General features: G+C 56.7%; 1 protein-coding gene across 6 annotated transcripts in view; it reads left to right on the top strand.

Moving 5' to 3' along the window:
• The window catches only part of CAMTA1 (calmodulin binding transcription activator 1), a 982,645-nt gene that overhangs the window by 852,812 nt on the left and 108,740 nt on the right, over nt 1-21,093 (top strand). For all 6 annotated transcript variants that reach the window (XM_089773035.1, XM_089773028.1, XM_089773030.1 and 3 more), the window contains exons 9-10: nt 16,640-16,766; nt 19,156-19,290. In XM_089773035.1, the coding sequence (XP_089629161.1) occupies nt 16,640-16,766; nt 19,156-19,290 (262 nt within the window). The remainder of the gene's footprint in view (nt 1-16,639; nt 16,767-19,155; nt 19,291-21,093) is intronic.

Below are 21,093 nucleotides of genomic sequence, written 5' to 3'. Positions count from 1 at the left end.
AGGAAGTATCGAAGGACCATGTCAAGTATGTCAGTCTCAGGCTGCTTGATGAAACATCATTGTTCTTTCCTTTTCCTACGGTCACGGTTTATGTACAACACACAGTGCTCCTGCGTTAGCCAGAGCCCGGTAGTAGCACAGCCAGACGCCCCCAAGGGGAAGATGTGGTGCAATGTTCAGTTTAGGTAGATGAATTGTAAAGAAATGCATCAGTTACATTACTTTTGCTGAGTTCAAAACCCTCCACAGTCTGTTTCTGTCAAGCCAAACATGCCCCTGAGCTCCTAGCACCTCTGCCGGTCTTTGGCATGTCCAGGAGTATCATGGCTAGAGTTGGTTTGGCCAGTTATCCAGAACTGGGCTGGGGAATCTCAGAACAAGGGAGTCGGGGAACCCCCCAGTGTGGACTGGGCAGATGGTTTCTGTTTAGACTGGCAGCAGGGCCCTACGGAGAAACCCAAGAACTAGGGAAAGGGCTGAGCTCATTCGAACCAGAAGAAAGGTCCTAGATCAAGTCAGTCTGGTTGATCACCTGTGAATGTGAATTCATGTTATTGGCCACGCGTGACTCGTGCTGGTGCATGGCAGTTCGTAGCCCCGGCACCTTTGGGCTGCAGCGTCAGTTGTGAAAGTAAAAAGCTGCTGGAGCCCCGCACCTCGCTCATTGCGAACCAAGCCCTGGTTATCTTCAGCCTCCATTTTCTGTGAGTTAAGTCAGAGCTCCTGCCACAGCAGGGACTCCGTGTGCAGCTGGGGACGCGCAGAGGAGCTGATCCAAACACCTCTCCCTCGAACAGCTTAAAGAGGGACGCCTGAGGGGACTTAGCAGTGTGTGCCCAGCGGCTCAGGATGGACAGGGACAGCAGAGCCCAAAGCCACCTCAGCGGGCGCACGAGGGACTGAGACTCAGGCACGCAGCAGAGTCCGTGCGGGCCCATCAGCGCCCGGCTAGCAAACGCGCTTTTGCTGCAGCTCAGTTAAGAAGATACAAAGCCGTAACAAAAGCTTGTGGCACTGAAGCCCACGTAGCTCCAAGCAGCCCCCAGCCAGTGGGAGTGAGCGGTGAGGCGTGGTGCTGGCTGCCCGAAGGCCCCAGAGAACCCCCCCCCCCCCCCCACACACACACACACACACTGGAAAGGCTGTCTGGAGAGGTGCAGGGAGGGGGGGTGTTCTCATTTACCCAGCATGCCTTGCAGCTCTCAGCGGGGCCCTAGCAGGGCTCTGTGCTCTGGACACAAAAGCCAACGAACTGGCGGGCTCCCCCTGCATCAGAGCCTGGCCTGTCAGGGGCAGGGACCTTCCTGCCCTCTCCTTGGTGGTGCTGAATAAAATGCTCCCTCCTGCCTGAGCCCTTTTAAGCAGCTCGAGCGTGTCTCCTGCAGTTTGCCACTGGAGGGCAGCCCAGGCCCCGCTACTGCCGCACGCTCCTTGGGGAACATGCAAACTGCTTCTGGTTTTCACAGGGCACTGCTCCTGCCCCTGCCCAGCATGAGAGAGGAGGGCCATGCTCCCTGCTCTTGGCCATGCTCCCCGCTCCTGGCCACGGGAGCCCCAAGAATCTGCAGAAAATCTCTCTTAAAACCTCATCTCCTGCTGAGAGAGGCAGGGGGATTTCACAGAGGGTGCTGGCCCCTGGCTCAAGCAGCAGGGTGCTGTGCACGGGCTGCCCCCAGCACGCAAGGACACTACAGACCCTGCTCTGCTATAACACGGGTCATGCTGTGCGCCACACTGCACCCTCACACCAAAAGCTGGAGCGGGGGACTTCATGGCTCTGTATTTCCAGCAGAGTTAGGCAGGCAGGAGCCTGACTGGGAGACTTCTGGCAGAAACGGCGTTTGTAGGGCACACTTCTGCTGTGGTCCTGTCCCTGGGTCATGCGCTTGCTGGAATGCACTTCGCCAAAGTACCCTTCATCTGGCTGAGCTGAAAACCTCCCTCAGAAATGCTACTGATGAGCAAAGATAACGTGCAGACAGCGTCAGTGCAGTACTGGTAAGGCTGGGAACTCCAACGCATAGGAATCAGGAAATTCAAAAGCTACGGTTACACAGCACCCTGCTGGCAAGCACAGCACGCCTGGGACAGTGCTGTTTGGTCAGGGGAGCACCGAGATTTCTGCACTGTATTGATGTGCTGTGTGATCTGGGGGTGCTGCGCAGTCCTCACCGTCGCGGACAAACCCCACAAACAGACACTCCCTGCCCCCAAGCGTTGGCACTGTACCGTGTTCGCCAGGGCTGGAGGAGTTTGAACTTGTGACTGTGATTTGTGACGTGTCGCTGGAAGAAGCTATTGTGATGCCGTTTTCTCTGCCTCTCAGCGAAATGCAGCCCATCTCTGGGAAGGATGCTTGTTCTTCGGTTGAACCGTAACAATGTCTAGCTCTGACTCAGATCCACTCTCCCACCTGTGCAGCCAGATTTTGCCTCCTCTGCCCAGAAAGAGCGACTATTGAAATCTGGCCTGACGCAGGGGAGAAATGCGCCTAATGGCCGCTGGGTGTCACTGGTGCAGCTCACAGCGGCCTCCGAAGCCTTGGACCTGGATCTGAAGGCAGCGACCATTCTTGTGCAGCCCTGGGATGGACGGGTGGGCTGGCCAGGCCAGGCTAAGCAGGCCCGTTAGCTGAGTGATGGGGCGCACTGCCCCGTGCATTGCAAAACGCCTGAGCAGAGCCAATGGGCAAGCCTGTTCTCCAGTCATGGACACCAGCAGGGAGGGGTTTGTGGCTAGGAGTGGGGCACGGCTGGTGCTTGCAAACCTATTGGTCCAAATGACAGCCCTAAAAGAAGGCAGAGGAAAGGACTGGAGCCAAGCTGTGAAGAGAGGGGAACCCCCTTGGGAATGTGGGGGGGGTGGCATCTTCCTGAGGGGGGCCAGTTTTAGAGCATGTGCAATGAAGGGTGACCCCAGCCTGGGCCACAGGATCAATGGAGGACGTGCTTCTTCTTCGAGAGGCGTCCCTGGGGGTGCTCTATGGTAGGTGTTGAGCGTCCTGGCGCCTCTGGACGGAGTGTTGCCTAGCAGTGCATCAGGGGGCACGCCGAGTGCACGGGCCTCCCCCGGTAGCTATGCGCACGCGCAGCCCCTCCGCCCTTGCGTTCCTTTCTACCGTCCCCGGCTGCGGTCAGAACTTGGCAGTGCTCTCCTCCCCTCAGAACAAACTTGTGGAAAATTAGTTAGTTAGTTTATTATTAATAGTTAGTGCTCTCGTACAGTTACTGTTATTGTTAGTTAGGTTTAGTATAGAGTTAGTAAAAAAAAAAGTGGCACGGGTCTTGAACCGCTGCCACAGCCATATGCCGGCATGAGCTCACCCAGCTTCAAACGCTGCGCGCTCTGCAAGGACATGATGTCTGCCCCTGCCGGGCATGACACCTGCCTCAAGTGCCTGGGGAACTCTCACGCTCAGAGAGTTTGCCCCCACTGTGCCAAGGTTAAAGCAAGGTTGCGCAAAGATAAGGAGCACAAACTCAAAATGCTCCTCTCAGAGAACAGCAAGCGACAGGCTCTGACCTGGGCTCCAGGCAGAGTAATATCTCCAACCAGGATAAGCCTAAGCCCTCCGAAAGAAGGGCAAGCTCGTTACCTCAGCAACCCATAAAGAGGCACTCTGAGGTAAAAAAGTCAGCCCACTCAGATAAGAACCGCCCGAGCACGTTTGACCGCCCAGGTACTTTGGGTGAAAAGCGTAATAAGCCAAGAAGTGCTGCAAACGCTGCCCTGAAAGGGGCATCAGGCCACTCCGTGCCTGCCTCACTACCCCGGTACCGCTGATCATCGTGGCAGCTCCACCAGTACCTCAGCCTCTCACGACGGCACCTAGAGAAGGGATAGAGCGCCCATTAGTATAGCCCCTCCTTCTCAATTACTAGGTACGACAGCTCTCCCTCTCAGCTCTGTACAAACAGGTGGACTCCTCTCAGCTAGCGCAGCTCCTCGCCACAAACGCCCCTCAACACACATTTACAGATTGCTTCAAGCCTTCACTCCCTTATTTTGAGCGAAGACAGATACCTTCATTCACTGCTTTCTGGTGAATCAGATCCACCTTCCCCACTGTCAGTAGACGAGGGAGAGGAGTTGGCTACCTTTTCCCTGCAACTGTCCCCTTATTTGGAAGGGTCAACGGTGTCACACAGTCACATGCAGCCAGAGCTCCTCAGAGCACAAATGACTCCCTGGGCTCCCTATTTGTGGATGCCCCCGCCCATGGCGTACCCCCCACAGTGGCAAATGTGGAACCCACAACAGCACAAAAAGAGAACATTTAAAACTAGGCATATCAATAAGCCTCCTTCATGCTTTACTGAATCTCCTCACAGATCCGTTCGGAGGAGTGTATTCCCCAAGGTGAATGGCGGAATATGTGGCCCAAACAACATCATTATCAGACATGGAGGGAGCAATTCTACCTCTGTCCTCTAACTCCTCAGAGGATGTCTCTTCCTTCCAAGACCTATTTAAAAGAGTTGCACAAGATTTAAATATCCCCATAGAGGAAGTACAGGATACTGCCCATGAGCTTACTGACATCCTACAAGCAAGTGCATCTGCAAAGATCGCTCTTCCTATTAATTCAGCCATCCTACAACCCGCAAAAACTTTATGGCGGACAAACTCCCTGGTGGTGGATGCTGCATAACAAAGAAATAAGCAGCAAAATCGCTCAACCCCATCAGAGAAAGAGAATAAAAGATTAGACTCGTTTGGCAAAAAGGTGTCTACCTGTGAGGGCAGCAAATTATTCAGCCCTGCTCAATAAATACGATTACAACAGTTACATGAGACTGAACACATTTATTGAAGATCTCTCTGAAAGTAAAAAATCACATTTCAAAGCGATTGTCTCTGAGGGTCAGACAATGTCTCGTATAGCGCTGCAAACTGCTCTCGATGCAGCAGGCACAGCCACAAGAACTACAGCTATGAGGCAAGCCTTTTTGTAGAACTCCTCTGCGTTTCCTCGACAGCTTCAGCCAGCGGTAGATGATTTGTCCTTGAAAGGGGAAAACATCTTCTCCATGAAGACTAATGAAGTCCTTCAATCCATGAAGGACTCCAGAGCCATTCTCAGATCTCGAGGGATCCAAACACCCGCAACAAGAGTGAGACATTATAGGTACCAACCATACCATAGACCGAGGTACCCACAACCTCCATTCCAATATCACAGACAAGAATACCCCCTTACCAACAGCAGGGTCGAAATAGGCAGCAGAGGCGACGGTCCCAGAGTAACACCTCCAACCGTCCATCACAATCGAATAAGCACATTTGAAATTACAGTCGAGAGACCGAAACCCAGACCACCCACCCCAAAACTCCAGAATCTTTCCAAACTTCGTCATTTTTGTCTGCTCCCATTCCTACATCAATGGGAATGAATTACCTCAGCTAAATGGATTCTGTAAACCATCTCATCCCCTTTCTCTCCCTTCCCCCTCCCCATCCCCTTACCCCGTCCCTCTCTAGGGACCCATTGAACGAGGTCATATTACAACAGGAGATACCACCTGCTACAACTAGGGGCCATAGAGCCGGTTCCACCACAGTTTCACAAAACAGGATTTTAGTCCCATTATTTCCTCATAGAAAAGAGGACTGGCAGATGGAGACCCATCCTGGATACATACAGAAACAGAGATTTAGAACGGTTACCCTAAACACAATTATCCCAGCTCTGGAGACGGGCAACTGGTTTTCCTCTTTCGACTTAGAGGATGTGTACTTCCACATATCCATTAGACCATCTCACAGACATTTTCTCCGTTTCACTTTAGGCCCACACCATTTTCAGTATATGGTCCTGCCCTTCAGACTCTCTACAGGGCGAGAGTATTTTCCAAGCTGTTAGGAGCAGTCATTGCCCATCTCAGAAGACAAGAGGTCACCATATATCCCTACCTGGACAACCGCCTAGTCAAAGCAAGGTCCAGACAGGAGTGCCACCATCACACTAACATGTCCTACGCTGCTTTCCCTCTCTCAGACTCCTCGTGAATCAATCCAAATCAATGTTCACACTCTCTCAATCCATCCAGTTTATTGGGGCACACTTCAACTCTGTCGCAGCCAGAGTCTCCCTCCCTGCCGACAGATCCATTCGCATCAGTCACCTGGCACTATCTCTCCAGGATGTGCCTACAGCCACTGTACTCGACTGCCTCCAACTTCTGAGGCATATGGCTTCCTGCAACCCAGTGATGCCCAACGCTTGACTCTTTATGAGGTGTCTTCAGGGTTGGCTCCGACCCCAATACAAACCACACATTCATTCAATGACCGAAAGACTAACACTTCCACGCTCAGTCAAGGCATCTCTAAAGTGGTGGACAAGAATGTCCAACCTAAGCACAGGCATACCCTTCCAATCCACAGAACCGACAATAGTCATCATCACGGACGCGATACTCATGGGCCGGGGCGCTCACATGGAAGGAAGAACAGCTCAAGGCCAACGGTCTGCTGCAGAGCATGCTCTACATATCAGTGTTGTAGAACTCAGAGCTATCCGCCTGGCATGCCAAAAATTGCTCCCTCAAATCAAAGGGCTACACGTCCGCATTTACACAGACAATATGGCATGCATGTTCTATATAAACTGCCAAGATGGAGCACGATTGCAGCCTCTGTGCAAAGAAGCCATAGCCCTCTGGAACTGGGCATTAGCACGAGATATCTGCGTATCGGCTTGCCATCTGCCCGGGGCATTCAATACGACAGCAGATGGCCTAAACTGAGCCTTTCCCCAGGAACGTGAATGGGAGTTAGACCAAACAATCCTGATGAAAATATTCAACCAATGGGGTTGCCCCTACGTAGCTCTGTTTGCCACCAGAACAAACAGAAAATGCATGATGTATTGCTCCAGAGTGGGTACAGGGAAACAGTCCTTCAGGGACAGTTTGATTCTAACATGCACGGCACCCCTGCTTTATGCAGTCCCCCCATTTCCCCTCCTCAACAGAGTCATTATAAAGGTATGGAAGGACAAAGCAAAGATCATCCTTTTAGCGCCATGTTGGCCACGCCAACCCTGGTTTCCCCTGCTAGTCAGGATGGCACAAAGCCATCCAATCACGCTACCGCAAGTCCCACATATCCTTCATCACCCACAAATCAGGACACCTCACCCTCAACTCCCGATGCTCCATCTGAAAGCGTGGCATCTCAGTGGTTCACTAGCATAGAGCTCCAATGTTCCCAACAAGTCCATGAGGTCCTCCTGCACAGCAGAGCTCCTGCAACAAGGAAAACATACATCAGTAAATGGACCCGTTTTACACACTGAGCCAGTGAGCGCAATATATCGCCGCAAATCACCCCACTCCCTGTAATTCTGGAATACTTATTGAACCTAAAACAGTCTAACCTCTCGTTAGTCTCGATTAGAGCACACTTAGCAGCAATAACAACATTCCATGCACCAGTGGATGACACCACTTTATTTGCACACCCCACAATCAAACACTTTCTGAAGGGTCTACAAACCTTATACCCTGACATGTCACCCCCACGAGAACCATGGGACCTCCATCTGGCATTAACAACACTAACAAAACCGCCCTTTGAACCTATGGCCACATGTTCCTTGCGCCACTTAAAGCTGAAAACGGCTTTCCTAGTGGCAATTACCTCAGGATGGAGAGTAAGTGAACTGGCCGCGCTCATGTCCGATCCACCTTTTACCATCTTTCTCAGAGTGTCCATGTGTCTGCACCCCAAGTTCTTACCTAAGGTCCATCCAGCCTTTCACGTCAACCAGACAATACACTTACCTGTGTTTTTCTCAAAGCCTCATGCCAACGCCTTCAAAGCACAGATGCACACTCTAGATGTCAGAAGAGCTCTCTCCTTCTACATAGACAGAACAAAGCCATTCAGATCCTCTCCACAGCTGTTCATTTCCATTGCGAACCATACCATGGGGCAGAAAATATCATCACAGAGACTATCCCATTGGATATTGGCATGCATCACCACATGTTATTCACTTAATTACCTCCATCTGCTTTAATCCAGGCTCACTCTACAAGAGCAGTGGCAACCTCGGTGGCATACATGAGAAAATGTCCACTGGAGGACATTTGCGCAGCAGCAACGTGGTCCTCGGATCACACCTTTGAAAAGCATTATTCGCTTGCTTCAGGTCCGCTACTACAGACTAGACTAGCAAAAGCTGTCCTGCAGACAGCAGACTTACCCGATCCAAAGTCCCTACCTCCAAAACAGAGATTGCTGATAGTCACCTACTGTGTAGCACCCCCAGGGACACTCATCTCGAAGAAAGTCAGTTACAGGAGGTGAGTAACCTCCTCTTCCCATTGGAGGATGCTAGTCAGGCAGCCCCTCTCCTAGAGGTCAGCACAAACTTTGCTTCTCTTTGGTTCTGCTCCTTCCCCAGGGTCCCACAGGCATTTAAACATGCTGAGTGCTCATCAGACAGAAGTAATCCTCATCCTTGACCACCATGACCCCTTCATGTCTGAGCTTGTATGACCGGATCCAGCCCTTTCAAAGGCCCGGGCACTTGGTTGCCACTTACATGGCTCAGGCTAGTGAGACCGCTCTGGCTGCCCTCCTTCGGGGGGAGGGATCTGGCTCCCTCCACCAGTGAGCTGGAGCTGTCTGCTGCATACCCTCCCTCTGCACTCATGGGCTGTGTCTACATTGGCAAGATTTTGCGCAAAAGCAAGTGATTTTGCACAAAATCTTGCCGCCTGTCTACACTGGCCGCGAGTATTTGCGCAAGAACACTGACGTTGTAATGTACAAAATCAGTGCTTCTTGCGCAAATACTCTGACGCTCCCACTCAGGAGCACAAAGGCACATGCCAGTATAGACGCTCTCTTGCGCAAGAAAGCTCTGATGGCCATTTTAGCCATCGGGCTTTCTTGCGCAAGAAATTGATGTTACCTGCAAACACTGGCCTCTTGCGCAAGAACACTTGCGCAAGAGGACTTATCCCTGAGTGGGAGCGTCAGAGTATTTGTGCAAATACTTTTAACAGAAAAACTCTTCCGTTAAAAGTATTTGCACAAAATCATGCCAGTGTAGACGCAGCCATGGGGTATATCTAGACTACATGCCTCTGCCGACAGAGGCATGTAAAATAGGCTACCCGATATAGTCAATGAAGCAGGGATTTAAATATCTCCGGCTTCATTAAAATAAAAATGGCTGCCGTGCTGTGCCGGCTCAGCTGATCGTCGGCACAGCGCGCGAGTCAAGACGTGGATCGGTCGACAAGGGAAGCCTTTGTCGACTGCTCCTGTAAACCTCGTTCCACAGGGCATAAGGGAGCAGTTGACAAAGGCTTCCCCTGTCGACCAATCCACGTCTTGACTCGCGCGCTGTGCCGACGATCAGCTGAGCCGGCACAGCACGGCAGCCATTTTTATTTTAATGAAGCCGGAGATATTTAAATCCCTGCTTCATTGACTATGTCGGGTAGCCTACTTTACATGCCTCTGTCGGCAGAGGCGTGTAGTCTAGACTTACCCCTGGGGTCCCATATGGACTGTCACCTGAAGCACCTCTTGCCCCAGGTCTCTGCCCAGCGGCCCACAAACCCTCTGCTGTGTCTCGGGAATTACAGTTAAAGACGGTCAGAGAAGGAAGCCAAGTTGGGAAGAAGGAAGCTCCTGATGTACGTGGTCTTCTCCCAAAGGATCCTGGGATGATTGATACAGAGAGGTCTGCAACGGGAGTCACTCCTCCCACAGCCTCACACCAGCCCCCTGCCCTCTTGGCTGAGTGGAGGGGCAAGGATGGGAAGTCATGACTTGGTTCGGTGGGTGGAGGAGGTAACAGAGCGGGATGGTGAACTACGGAAAATGCACGTGCATGGGGCAAGGAAAAGTGAGTCTGTCGGCGGAGGGACTGGTGAGACTCGCCTGAGTTCCTAAGAGTAAAGGAGACCCAGAGTCGAGTCCCCTGCCCCTTTCCTTCTGCTCATTGGCTCCCTGTTCTAGTCCCTTCCCTTTGGCCTGCACTGCTCTTGTTCCACCAGATTTAGCCCTGGCTGTGGTGCCTTTCTCTGCTGGCCAGAGGTGTGGGGTGGTGGAGGAAGGCCTCAGCCAGCCTGAGCTGGAGGCCTATGGGAATACCCAGTGTGCTCTCGTAGACCCACTCTATTGCCAGAGCTGGGACCCCGGGCTCAGCTGTTGGGTGGCCTTGGTAAGACGTTTGCCATTGTTCCCTTTCATTGAACCTTCCACTCAGAAAGTCTGGAGATGTAGTGCCTTTGTGTGGAGAGAGACCCAACCACTCTCTGAAGAGATAGGGGTGGGGCTGGATTCCTAAAGGCAGAGGTGGGGAACCTAATGCCAGGGGGCAGATGTGGCCTCCGCCTGCCTGGATCTGGTCCCTGAGGCTTGGGGCTCCCCCCCCCCAGCATTGGGGAGCCCGTGCTGGCGCTCCAGCCCCCCACTGCCTCCCATGGAGCTGGAGCCCTCAAAATCCAGCAGGCCGGGCCCCCCAGGCTTTGGCGTGCGAGGGGAATGTGGGGAGGGTCTTTCTCCTTGTCAGTTGGGGGCCATGTCAGTCAGGGCTTTGGGGGTTGGTTGGTTTGTTTTGCGTCACACTTGTGAGCGGCCCCCAACTGATTTTACTGTGGGTCAGTGGCCCCCGACCCTACAAAGATTCCCCCTCCCCGCCTAAAGGTGAGGTGATTTTGTTTTTAACTTTCAACGTTAACACCAGATCACTGCTGTTTCTTGCATCAGGATCCCCCTGGGCTGTAGAACGTTGCAGACTTGCTCAGTGAGGGGGCCTGGCACGATGCGGCTTCTCGCTTTCCAGATGAGACGTGCAATTGTCCCAGCTCATAGCTGGAGAAGACGAGTGGCAGAAAAGGGCACTGACTCCCCAGAAAATCACCTCACCTCTTTGTGGGCCAGGTTCAGCTTTGGCTCAGTGCCATAGCATTGCCCCTGCTGTCCTGAACCGGGGGCTGTTCTCAGCTGTCCCGGCTGTAGGTCTGAGGCAGGACAGTGCTTGCCAGATCCCCCTGTCCTCCAGGAATGTGTCTAATTCTTACTGTGAGCCTTGTTCTGCTTTTGGTGCCCTAAGCCGTGTCTTTTCCATGCTGAGCAGTCCCAGTTCCACGAGGTGTACCGGTAGTTGGGAATAGGCACCCTAGTCCGAACTACCTAGTTCGAGCCCCGTGTAGCCGCGCTGCACGGGGTTCGAAGCAGCGGGGATTTAAAAATGGCGGCGCCCCGCTTATGCTAATGAAGCCCGGGAAATTCAAATCCCGGGCTTCATTGGCAAGTGCGGTATGCCTACATTACCCCGCTAGTTCGAACTAGGAGGGTAGTGTAGACATACCCTGGCTGCGGCTGCGGGTGCAGGGCCGGGTTACTCCCGCACGCTGTGACAGGCCACGGAGTAGCCACCAGCCTGCCCTGCGCCAGGGACCCGGCCACATACGTGAATATTCTCGGCGCCTGCCGATGTGGTACTGCTTAGTCCGACAGCATCTCCTTGGGTCGCCAGGGGCCTGTTCTCAGCCAGGACCAGGGTCCACGCGTGGCTCCTGTCAGCCGTGGGTCATGAGAGTCGGGCTGGCAGCATGAAGGCAGAGCAGCTCGCTGCCTGCCGTGGCGCCACACGGCTCCAGGAAGCAGCGGATGCCCCCCCCCAGCTCCGCACACGCCACTGCCCCACACGTGGGCTCGGCCCCACGGCCAGTGGGGCTGCAGGGGAGCACAAGCTGCCTGACTGCGTCCCTGCTCGGAGCCGACGAGGGGGCATGCGGCTGCTTCAGGGAGCTGCTTGAGGTGAGTGCACCTGGAGCCTGCACCCAGGACACCCCCACACCTGCCACAGCCCTGCCCCCCAAGTCCCATCCCAGCCCTGTTCCTCCTCCTGCCCTCCAAACCCTTCAGTCTCAGCCCAGAGTCTTACTCCATCCCCCATCCCAGCCCTGATCCTCTCGCATCCTCCAAACTCTTGGCCCCAGCCCAGAGCACATTCTTGCTTCCAAAACCCCAGCTAGAGCCCTCACCCCCTTCTGATCCCCAACCCTCTGCCCCGTTCTCCTTTCCACCCCCCAAGCCCCTTGGTCCTAGCCCAGAGCACCCCCTGCCCCCCAAAGCCTCAGTCCCAGCCCTGATCTCCCGCCTGCCCCCCCCCCAAACCCTCAGTCCCAGCCCGGATCCCCCCTGCCTGCCCCCCCAAGCCCTCAGTCCCAGCCCGGATCCCCCCCACCCCCCCCGCCTGCTCCCCCAAACCCTCAGTCCCAGCCCGGATCCCCTGCCTGCCCCCCAAGCCCTCAGTCCCAGCCCGGATCCCCCCCATCCCCTGCCCCCCAAGCCCTCAGTCCCAGCCCGGATCCCCCGGATCCCCCCCCCCTGCCTGCTCCCCCAAACCCTCAGTCCCAGACCGGATCCCCCCACCTGCCCCCCAAGCCCTCAGTCCCAGCCCGGATCCCCCCCGCCTGTCCCCCCAAACCTTCAGTCCCAGCCCGGATCCCCCTCCCCCCTGCCCCCCAGCCTGCTGCCCCCCAAACCCTCAGTCCCAGCCCGGATCCCCTGCCTGCTCCCCCAAACCCTCAGTCCCAGCCCGGATCCCCTGCCTGCCCCCCAAGCCCTCAGTCCCAGCCCGGATCCCCCCCGCCTGCTCCCCCAAGCCCTCAGTCCCAGCCCGGATCCCCCCCGCCTGCTCCCCCAAACCCTCAGTTCCAGACCGGATCCCCCCCGCCTGCTGCCCCCCAAGCCCTCAGTCCCAGCCCGGATCCCCTGCCTGCCCCCCAAGCCCTCAGTCCCAGCCCGGATCCCCTGCCTGCCCCCCAAGCCCTCAGTCCCAGCCCGGATCCCCTGCCTGCCCTCCAAGCCCTCAGTCCCATCCCGGATCCCCCCCCCCCCCCGCCTGCCCCCCCAAGCCCTCAGTCCCATCCCGGATCCCCCCCGCCTGCTCCCCAAACCCTCAGTCCCAGCCCGGATCCCCTGCCTGCCCCCCAAGCCCTGAGTCCCAGCCCCCCCCCCGGATCCCCCCCGCCTGCTCCCCCAAGCCCTCAGTCCCATCCCGGATCCCCCCTGCCTGCCCCCCCCAAAGCCCTCAGTCCCAGCCCGGATCCCCCGCCTGCCCCCCCAAGCCCTCAGTCCCAGCCCGGATCCCCCCTGCCTGCTCCCCCAAACCCTCAGTCCCAGCCCGGATCCCCCCCGCCTGCCCCCCCAAGCCCTCAGTCCCAGCCCGGATCCCCCCTGCCTGCCCCCCAAGCCCTCAGTCCCAGCCCGGATCCCCCCTGCCTGCCCCGCAAACCCTCAGTCCCAGCCCGGATCCCCCACCTGCCCCCCCAAGTCCCTCATCCCTGCCCCACACCAGAGCCCGGAGTCCCAGCTGGGGCCCTCATCCACCCTGCACCCAACTCCCTGCCCCAGCCCAGTGACAATGAGTGAGTGAGGGCAGGTGGGGAGAATGAGTGTCGGGGAGGGGGTGGGGCCTCAGAGGGGGGGAGGGGCTTGCGGTGGGGCAAGGGGGTTGGTTTTGTGCTGTAGAAATTTGGCCCCTGTTTTCTCTTGACAGCCGGGTTTGGAACCGTCCTTGGGTTCGTCATGAACCAGGCCTGGCCCTGGGGAGGCGTTTCCCTCCCCCCCCCCCCCCCCCCGCTGTGCCGACCACTGCAGAGGAGTCCTTCAGCTCTCTGCAAAGGCCTCTTCTTCCTGAGTCTCCTTCGGCCCTGTGCCCCGTGCGAGTGGCTGCTGCTGGCAGCAATTCACGGCCGTGCCACTCAGCAGCAGGCGTTGGGCTGGCAAAGCCAGGGGTCGAGTGGGAAGCTTATGTCAGCCTGAACCGCGGCACAGACTAGACGCTCCATCAGTTCTTCAGCACCCTGGTCCTCAGCCCCTCTCTCTTCTGTCGGGGCGGAGGCCCCAACCCCCCCCCAGGGAAACGTGTCTGGATGCAGCAGACTTACGGCACGTGCACCCCAGCACCAGGCTAACTCCTGCCATTGGTGGCAACAACACCCCAACTGGGTCAGAGCGTCGCGACTTTTAGATGTGTTCCCACTCCCCTAAGTCTGCCCAGGCCTCCTCTGCAGAACGTGCTGCTGGACAGATGTGAGATACTTTGCAACAGGATATCCACAAGCTGGGAACTCTCCTCTCGGCCTCTGCCCTGCGCCGGCCGCCCACGCTGTGCTGGGGCGATGAGGAAGGGACCCCACGCAGTTCCCGCAGGGCAGCTGGGACGCACGGAGCTCCTGAACCACAAGGACAGGAGAAAGAGAAGCCCCCGGCGGCTGCTTGTGGCCTGTGCCATGGGCAGCTGGCTCCCTCTCCTGCTGGCCAACACCGCAGCCCTGGTGCCGGCAGAGATCCTGAACTGTAACGCCAGGTCCGGCCAAGGAAACTGAGGCTCAGCCACAGAGAGGTTTCTAGTGCTTTGTGGGCCAGGGCAGCTGCATGGACCTAATCCCACAGAGAAGCCCCCTTGGCCCTGGCAGAGGGTTGGTGGCCTCCAACCCAAGGGCATTTGCAGCTGAGGCGTGGGGCTTAGATGAAAACAGAGGCCCTGCCCAAGGTAGCTGGGGAGTTGCCTGCTCTGGGTGTGGCAACGCAGGGGCCCCGGGCTTAGCACAGGGGCTTGGAATCAGGCCCAGCTCCGGCAGGGAATGGGGTTGGCCCCTGGCTCTGTTCGGTGGCCCTAGAGAACAGTCACGCAGCAGGCTGCTCAGTGCTGCTCCGCCCTGGCTGCCTGCTCCGTTTGTCCTTGGGCGCGTCTCTGCCGCTCTGTGCCCTGGCCCTGGCTGGAGAGTGGGGTATTCTGAGCTGTGATGCTGGATTACTCGATGGGTGCAAAGCACTCTGGGATACTAGGCTGAAAGGGCCCGGAGAAGGCTTCCTGGGATCGTGTCCCACACAGGTTCAGGTTGCCTGGCGCGCGCTTGTCTGCGTTGCTGCGCCAGCCTCCTTGGCGCGCCGCCCTGGTCTGTTTCACACCCCTAGCTGGCAGGCGATTCCGGGTGCAGCGGTCTGGCCGCAGAACACAGCGGCGTGCTCCGGACGCCAGGTCTCCGCAGAGCTGCCGTGCAGAGGTCTGGCCGCAGAACACAGCGGCGTGCTCCGGACGCCAGGTCTCCGCAGAGCTGCCGTGCAGCGGTCTGGCCACAGAACACAGCGGCGTGCTCCGGACGCCAGGTCTCCGCAGAGCTGCCGTGCAGCGGTCTGGCCGCAGAACACAGCGGCGTGCTCCGGACACCAGGTCTCCGCAGAGCTGCCGTGCAGCGGTCTGGCCGCAGAACACAGCAGCGTGCTCCGGACGCCAGGTCTCCGCAGAGCTGCCGTGCAGCGGTCTGGCCACAGAACACAGCGGCATGCTCCGGACGCCAGGTCTCCGCAGAGCTGCCGTGCAGAGGTCTGGCCGCAGAACACAGCGGCATGCTCCGGACGCCAGGTCTCCGCAGAGCTGCCGTGCAGCGGTCTGGCCACAGAACACAGCGGCGTGCTCCGGACACCAGGTCTCCGCAGAGCTGCTGTGCAGCGGTCCTGCTCCTCCAGCAGCAGCGTCTGCGCGGGGTCCGTGCGGCGGTTCTCTGGGCAGAGCTAGTGGAGGGGCTGGAAGAACGACTGCACTGCCTGCTTGCGCCTGGGGGCAAGACAAGGCCACAACTTGCTTTTCCCTGCCCCACGTCGGATGGGTGACCGGTGCGCTCTGGGGGCGGGGAAAGGCTGAAACAGGCAGGGCCCCCCCCCCCGGGATACTGATCTGCTGTTCATCTGGCTAGATGCTCGCACACCCGTGTCTGTGGCGCCCAAGAGCCCAGGGAGCTGCATCCCTAGTTCCAGACCCGATGGACCCTGTTGGTGATTTGCATAAATTTCCCTGCCCCTAAATGAGCCCTCCCCTGGGCCACTCGGACGCGCTGGTCTCTCCTCTGTCCTGGTGGGTGGCCAGGCCCCCGGCTGTTTGTGCAGATGAGACGGGGCAGTCAGGGCTGCCAGAGCGCCACGGGGCCCGCGAAGGGTGGGAGTCAGTCGAACCGAAAGCAGATCCCAGCTGCCCGGTCCTGCCCCAGCCCTCTGCTGCTCCTGGGTTCTGCCCCCGTCTCCGCGGTGCAGGGCGGGCTGGAGAAGACGCACCCTCTCCTCACGCACAGGAGAGGCAGGCGGGAGCCGTGCTGCCCTCAGCATGTCTTGGGTTCGCTCCCTCCTTTCTCCAGGCGCAGGGCAGGGAGGGGCGTGACCAGCCCGGGGGTTCCTCCCGCCCCAGCAAGGCTGCAGCGTGTAGCCCCCGACTCGCGCTGCAGGCGTTTTGTTGGCTCCTGAGCCCAGCTCGGCCAGGCCGGGCTGTGTGGGGGCCGCGCCTGGGCAGCGAAGCACAGCGCACGTGTCTGGCTCGGGCAGAGGGGCGAGGAGGAGCCCAGGGAAGGAAGGGTGCTGGGGGACTCCAGACAGCCGGCCCTCAGCACTCTCCGGGGCCCTGCTCACCCAGGCGGGGATGTAGCCAGGGAGCAGCCCTGTGGCAACGACACTTAGCTAGTGACGTGGCCACGCTCCCAGTGAGTCGGCCGTGTCCTGCTGCCTGGCCTTGGTCTTCTGTGGACTCTCTGGTGAGGCGCATGCACCACGACGGCTTCCTTCGTAATGCGACTTCTTCTCTGTCCTGTGCTTTCCCTTGCAGGGAGGAGTGAAAGTCCTGATCACAGGCCCGTGGCAGGAAGCCAGCAATAACTACAGCTGCCTGTTTGATCAGATCTCAGTGCCTGCATCTTTAATCCAGCCAGGAGTGCTGCGCTGCTACTGCCCAGGTAAGGGGCCCAGTGACCGGGCTGGGCTAGCGCTGGGTTAGGAAATTGCCCTTGTGCCCGGCCCGCTGCCGCAGCGCTGGGTGTTCGGGCAGGAGCTCGCGGTGGCTGTTCACTTTAGCATTGCCCAGCCGACAGCCCAGCCGGCACAGCCTGCTTCCTGGGCTGGCCAGAGAATGACCTGGCAGGGGAAGGGGGCGTGCACCCCCAGGTCACACTGCCGAGCAGCCCCAATTGCTGAGGCCTTGTGGTGTGGGACTAACCCTCTGTGCCCAGCACAGCTCTAAGGAGCACTTCCCCGTGCAGGGCTCCCTCCCTCTGCGAGGGGCCGCACAGCGCGAGGGGCCTGGCGAGGTCGCTCTGAGCCCGGACACTGCTCTGCGGACACGAGCCTGGCCAGTGGGCCCAGCGACACAGCCCAAGGCCGGCCCTGCCTCGTGCAGACACACTGAGGGCGGGCGGCCGGGAGCGCACACTCAGTTCTCTCCCGGGGTAACGTGGGACGAGGCCTTGCACGCAGGATAGCATGTGAGGAGCACCGGAGAACTGGGCCTTTCAGCTAGAGTGTGGGAGGTGAGGCTGGGAGAGGAACACTCGCCCCGGCGAGATGGGGGGTGATGGAGTTGACCTGCCAGTGAAATGGGGGTGATCTCGCAGGGCACTGCTGGCATATGTGGTGCCACGAGGGGCTGGCTCTGATCTTTCACCTTCCAGCTCCACAAGCTTCCCCTCTAGCTGCCGGGAGACTCGCCCACCCACCCTGGCTGGCCTGTCTCTGCAGGCTGCTCTGCAGCCCACCAGGGTGAGTGTGCACAGCACACTCGCCTACTGTAGACCATGCAGACCAGCCCGAAAGCCATGGTGTCCTCAGCTGCTTCCTCTCCTCTAGATGCTCACCTTCCCTGGCACTCCCTGGCATTGGCAGCCATCCCCGAGGCTTTCCCACCCGACCGATGCCATCCTGTAGCTCCAAGCTGGGAGCACGTTAGCGAGAAGGTGAATTCTGTGGGCCAGGGATTTGTCTCTTCCTGCATCCCTCGTATTAGAACTAAAAGTAAGTTTCTTCCAAGGGACTGGGGTCTTCTGCTCTTTGTGCTGCACATGAGCAGACACCCTCTCACCCAAGGCGAGAGGCCAGTGCCTCGACAGACCATGTGGCATGGCACAGTCGCCTCACACTGATCTACCGGGGGCAGGAGGAGTGAAGAAAAGCAGAGTCTGCGTTTGGAATGGACTTAGGGTACTGGTAGCAGCTGGGACTCATGCAAGCTGCTTCCCCCATGTCTTCATTGCGATTGTGCTCCCTTGCTTCCGCTGCATAGCTGCATAGCGTTCCTGTCCCTGAACCACTGCAGTGCCCTCTGGCGCTGCCGTGTGACACAGCTGGCTAAACAAACTGGAAAGTCAGAGCGTGATTTAATCAGCCAAAGGGAATGGGTAAGTCCTAGAGCACAACTATTTTCATGTCTGGTTGAATACAAATAACAAAGAAGTGAATTGGAATGGAGTGAATCCATGTTTTCAACCTTAGCAGCAGAGTGCAGGTTCAATCGATGCTGCCAAACGTCCAGCCCACCCACCAGGCACTGCGGATAGCGATCCGACAGGTATTGCTTTTCTGGAGCAAGAAAACAAGAAGGAAAAAATACTCAGTGGGTGAAAAGACACAAACGATAATAAGAGCCTTGATTGTTTAACCAAGGGCAGCAAAGCAAGTGACTGCAGAAGGAAATTGAAAACTGGCACGATACAATAGCAGTAGCATGACCAACAGAGTGTCAGAGAGAGACAACTTCCATGCCATTTGTCTTCCACATTGGAGTAAAAACAAACACGTTATTGAGTTTAAAGGATCATAAGAAATCATGGGAAAATTGAAGTCTTTGACAACTTCTGAAGTTTAAGTAATAATAATAATTGTCTCTTACGTGGCACTTTCCATCTTCTAAGAGGTCTACAAATGAGTCATTAATTAGTGACTCCTCCTAACAGCTCTGAGGGGCACTAAGTAAATAGTTGCACCTGCATTTTACTGATGGGTCAACTGAGGCTGAGAGGATCATGTCGCATTGAAGCCACAGAAGGACTTAGGGTCAGAGCCAGCCCCAGGCTCCTAGCACAATGTTTGATCTGCATGAAAACAATAACTTCCCTGTAGCGTCAGAGGAGATAAAATAATGCTGAGTTATTTAGTAATCTTTTAATCACTCCCACATGTGTGTGATCTGCGTCTTCCGCCAGTGAGTCTGCAGTCACGGCACCCTCTGGGTCAGTTAGTCCTGATACACATCTCTGACTTCCCAGCTGTGCGCACTGTTCTCCGACGCCCTTCTCTCGTGCAGAACCAAACTGCATCGCGCCTCTGGTCTCACCCCGTGTTCTTTGTTTTTAGCTCATGACACCGGGCTTGTGACTCTGCAAGTTGCCTTCAACAATCAGATCATCTCCAACTCCGTGGTGTTTGAATATAAAGCCAGAGCTCTGCCTACCCTGCCTTCCTCCCAGCACGACTGGCTGTCCCTGGACGGTAAGGAGACCATTCCACGTCCCTAGCAAAGGGGCCCCACATGGCACAGCAGGGTAGCGCGGCAGCTCCTGCTGTGGGCTGGGAGAGGAGATGGGTTTGAGCCGTGCTGAGATTCACTTGCTCGTTGTTTCAATATTACTCCATTCAGAGAGCATTTGATGAAACTTCTCATTGTCTCATTGGGAAGCCTGTGGACCAAAGCCTGGTCCATTTGATGGGGGTAGGGAGCTGCTTCCTCTGTAATAGAAAACTGACAGCCCCGAAGAAACGGGCCAGCCCCAAGGCATGCAGCTCTGTCTGTCTAATTCTCAAGGGCCTGCACATCTAGGAGCAGGAGCAGGGTAGTCGTTCTTTGGTGTGCTTGGTTCGAGGACGTGCCTTTCTCAAAAATGCCTCATCCCCCATTCTCAGTGGGAATGATGAACAAACTATAAAATCATGAGACTAGCCAGGCCGCTGAGGCCATCTCTCATGACCTGACTAGAATGTGGTCACCTTTGGCTGGATGTCAGAGCTGATCCATTATTTGCAACCTCAGTGGGAACATCTGCTTTACCCTTCATCTTCATCTGCGCCCCTTTGTACCTGAGGAGGGTTGTAAGAAGTATGGAGAGAGAAACAGGGGAGTTCTCTTCTCTCCAGGGAGAATTGAGTTGCCACATAAATTCATGCTGCCAGCAGATGTAAAACTTGTTAGTAGGGAAGGAAAGAGACAAAATTTGCAGCTGCTATTGTATCGCCTAGGAAGCAACTGGCCCACTGACTAGTTTGTTACTTTTGTAAAGCACTGCTGGAAGTGTATTGCTTTTCTCTCCTGCTAAGCATTAGGCAAGTTGCCAGTGTTAACTAACTGGACAGCCACTTCATTTCCCTTCCTGTCTGTGATTGCCAAGGGTTCGTGCCTTCCAGCATGAGCCCTGGAGACCCAGGGAAAGTGGCTGACTTGTCTGAGCAGCCTTGGCAGTCTGGAACGAGACCCGGGCAGTTTACCATTTTTGCATCCCTTTGTTCACGAGAGTGTTGATTTGCGAGGCACTGCAGTGTATTCTGTGCAGTCTTAGAAAAAATCCTAACATCATTGTTTGTGGATCCATTCATTTGACAGTTCTGAATTCTCATCTAATCCACTGGGCAAATCTGGTTTAGCAAAATCTCTACTATTCAGAGAACCAGGAGCTAATAGAGAACTGATTTACATTACATAAAAGAAGTCCAGGGAAAATTAGCTTGTACAGGTGTGTTCTAGATTCTCGCCAGGGCGGGAAGAAACGCTCACCAGCGTCACCGCCTGGCCTGCTTCCGACAGAGAACGTGTCCTACACAGTTTCTCACGACAGTTTCCCGCAAGGTTCTCAACTGTCCCCTGACTTTTGCACACAGGGAGGGTAGGGAGACCTGGGCCCGCCCTCTCTCCAGGTCTCAGCCCAGGACCCTAAGGACAGGAACGCCAACTTCCTGTCTGGCTGGCGGGACTAAGCTGCAACTCACCAGCCCACAGGCTCCCGCTCCGCCCTGTCCTGGGCTGCTTCCCCCACTCCTGCAGTGCTCCTGAGAGCCACTCACCACTCGCCACTCCGCTTGGCCTCTGTTGGCAACGTCTCCCCCGCTGGCCGGCTCGTTTCATGCCCTGCTGTTGGGTGCGCTTCCCCTTCCCGGCTCGCCGACCTCTCCAAGGGCTTCTTCCCTTTTTAAAGCCAGCGCCCTTGCTAAGGGACGCCAGCGCATGTGTGGTACTGCTGGCCAGCTTGGCATTGCCTGCAGAGCCGCACGTGCGCCGGCACCGACACAGAGCGCCGCGGTAGT

This window comes from Pelodiscus sinensis, chromosome 24 (genome assembly GCF_052426305.1).
Source record: "Pelodiscus sinensis isolate ZL-2025 chromosome 24, ASM5242630v1, whole genome shotgun sequence".
Lineage (NCBI taxonomy): Eukaryota > Metazoa > Chordata > Testudines > Trionychidae > Pelodiscus > Pelodiscus sinensis.
This window is presented reverse-complemented; position numbering and strand designations above follow the sequence as displayed.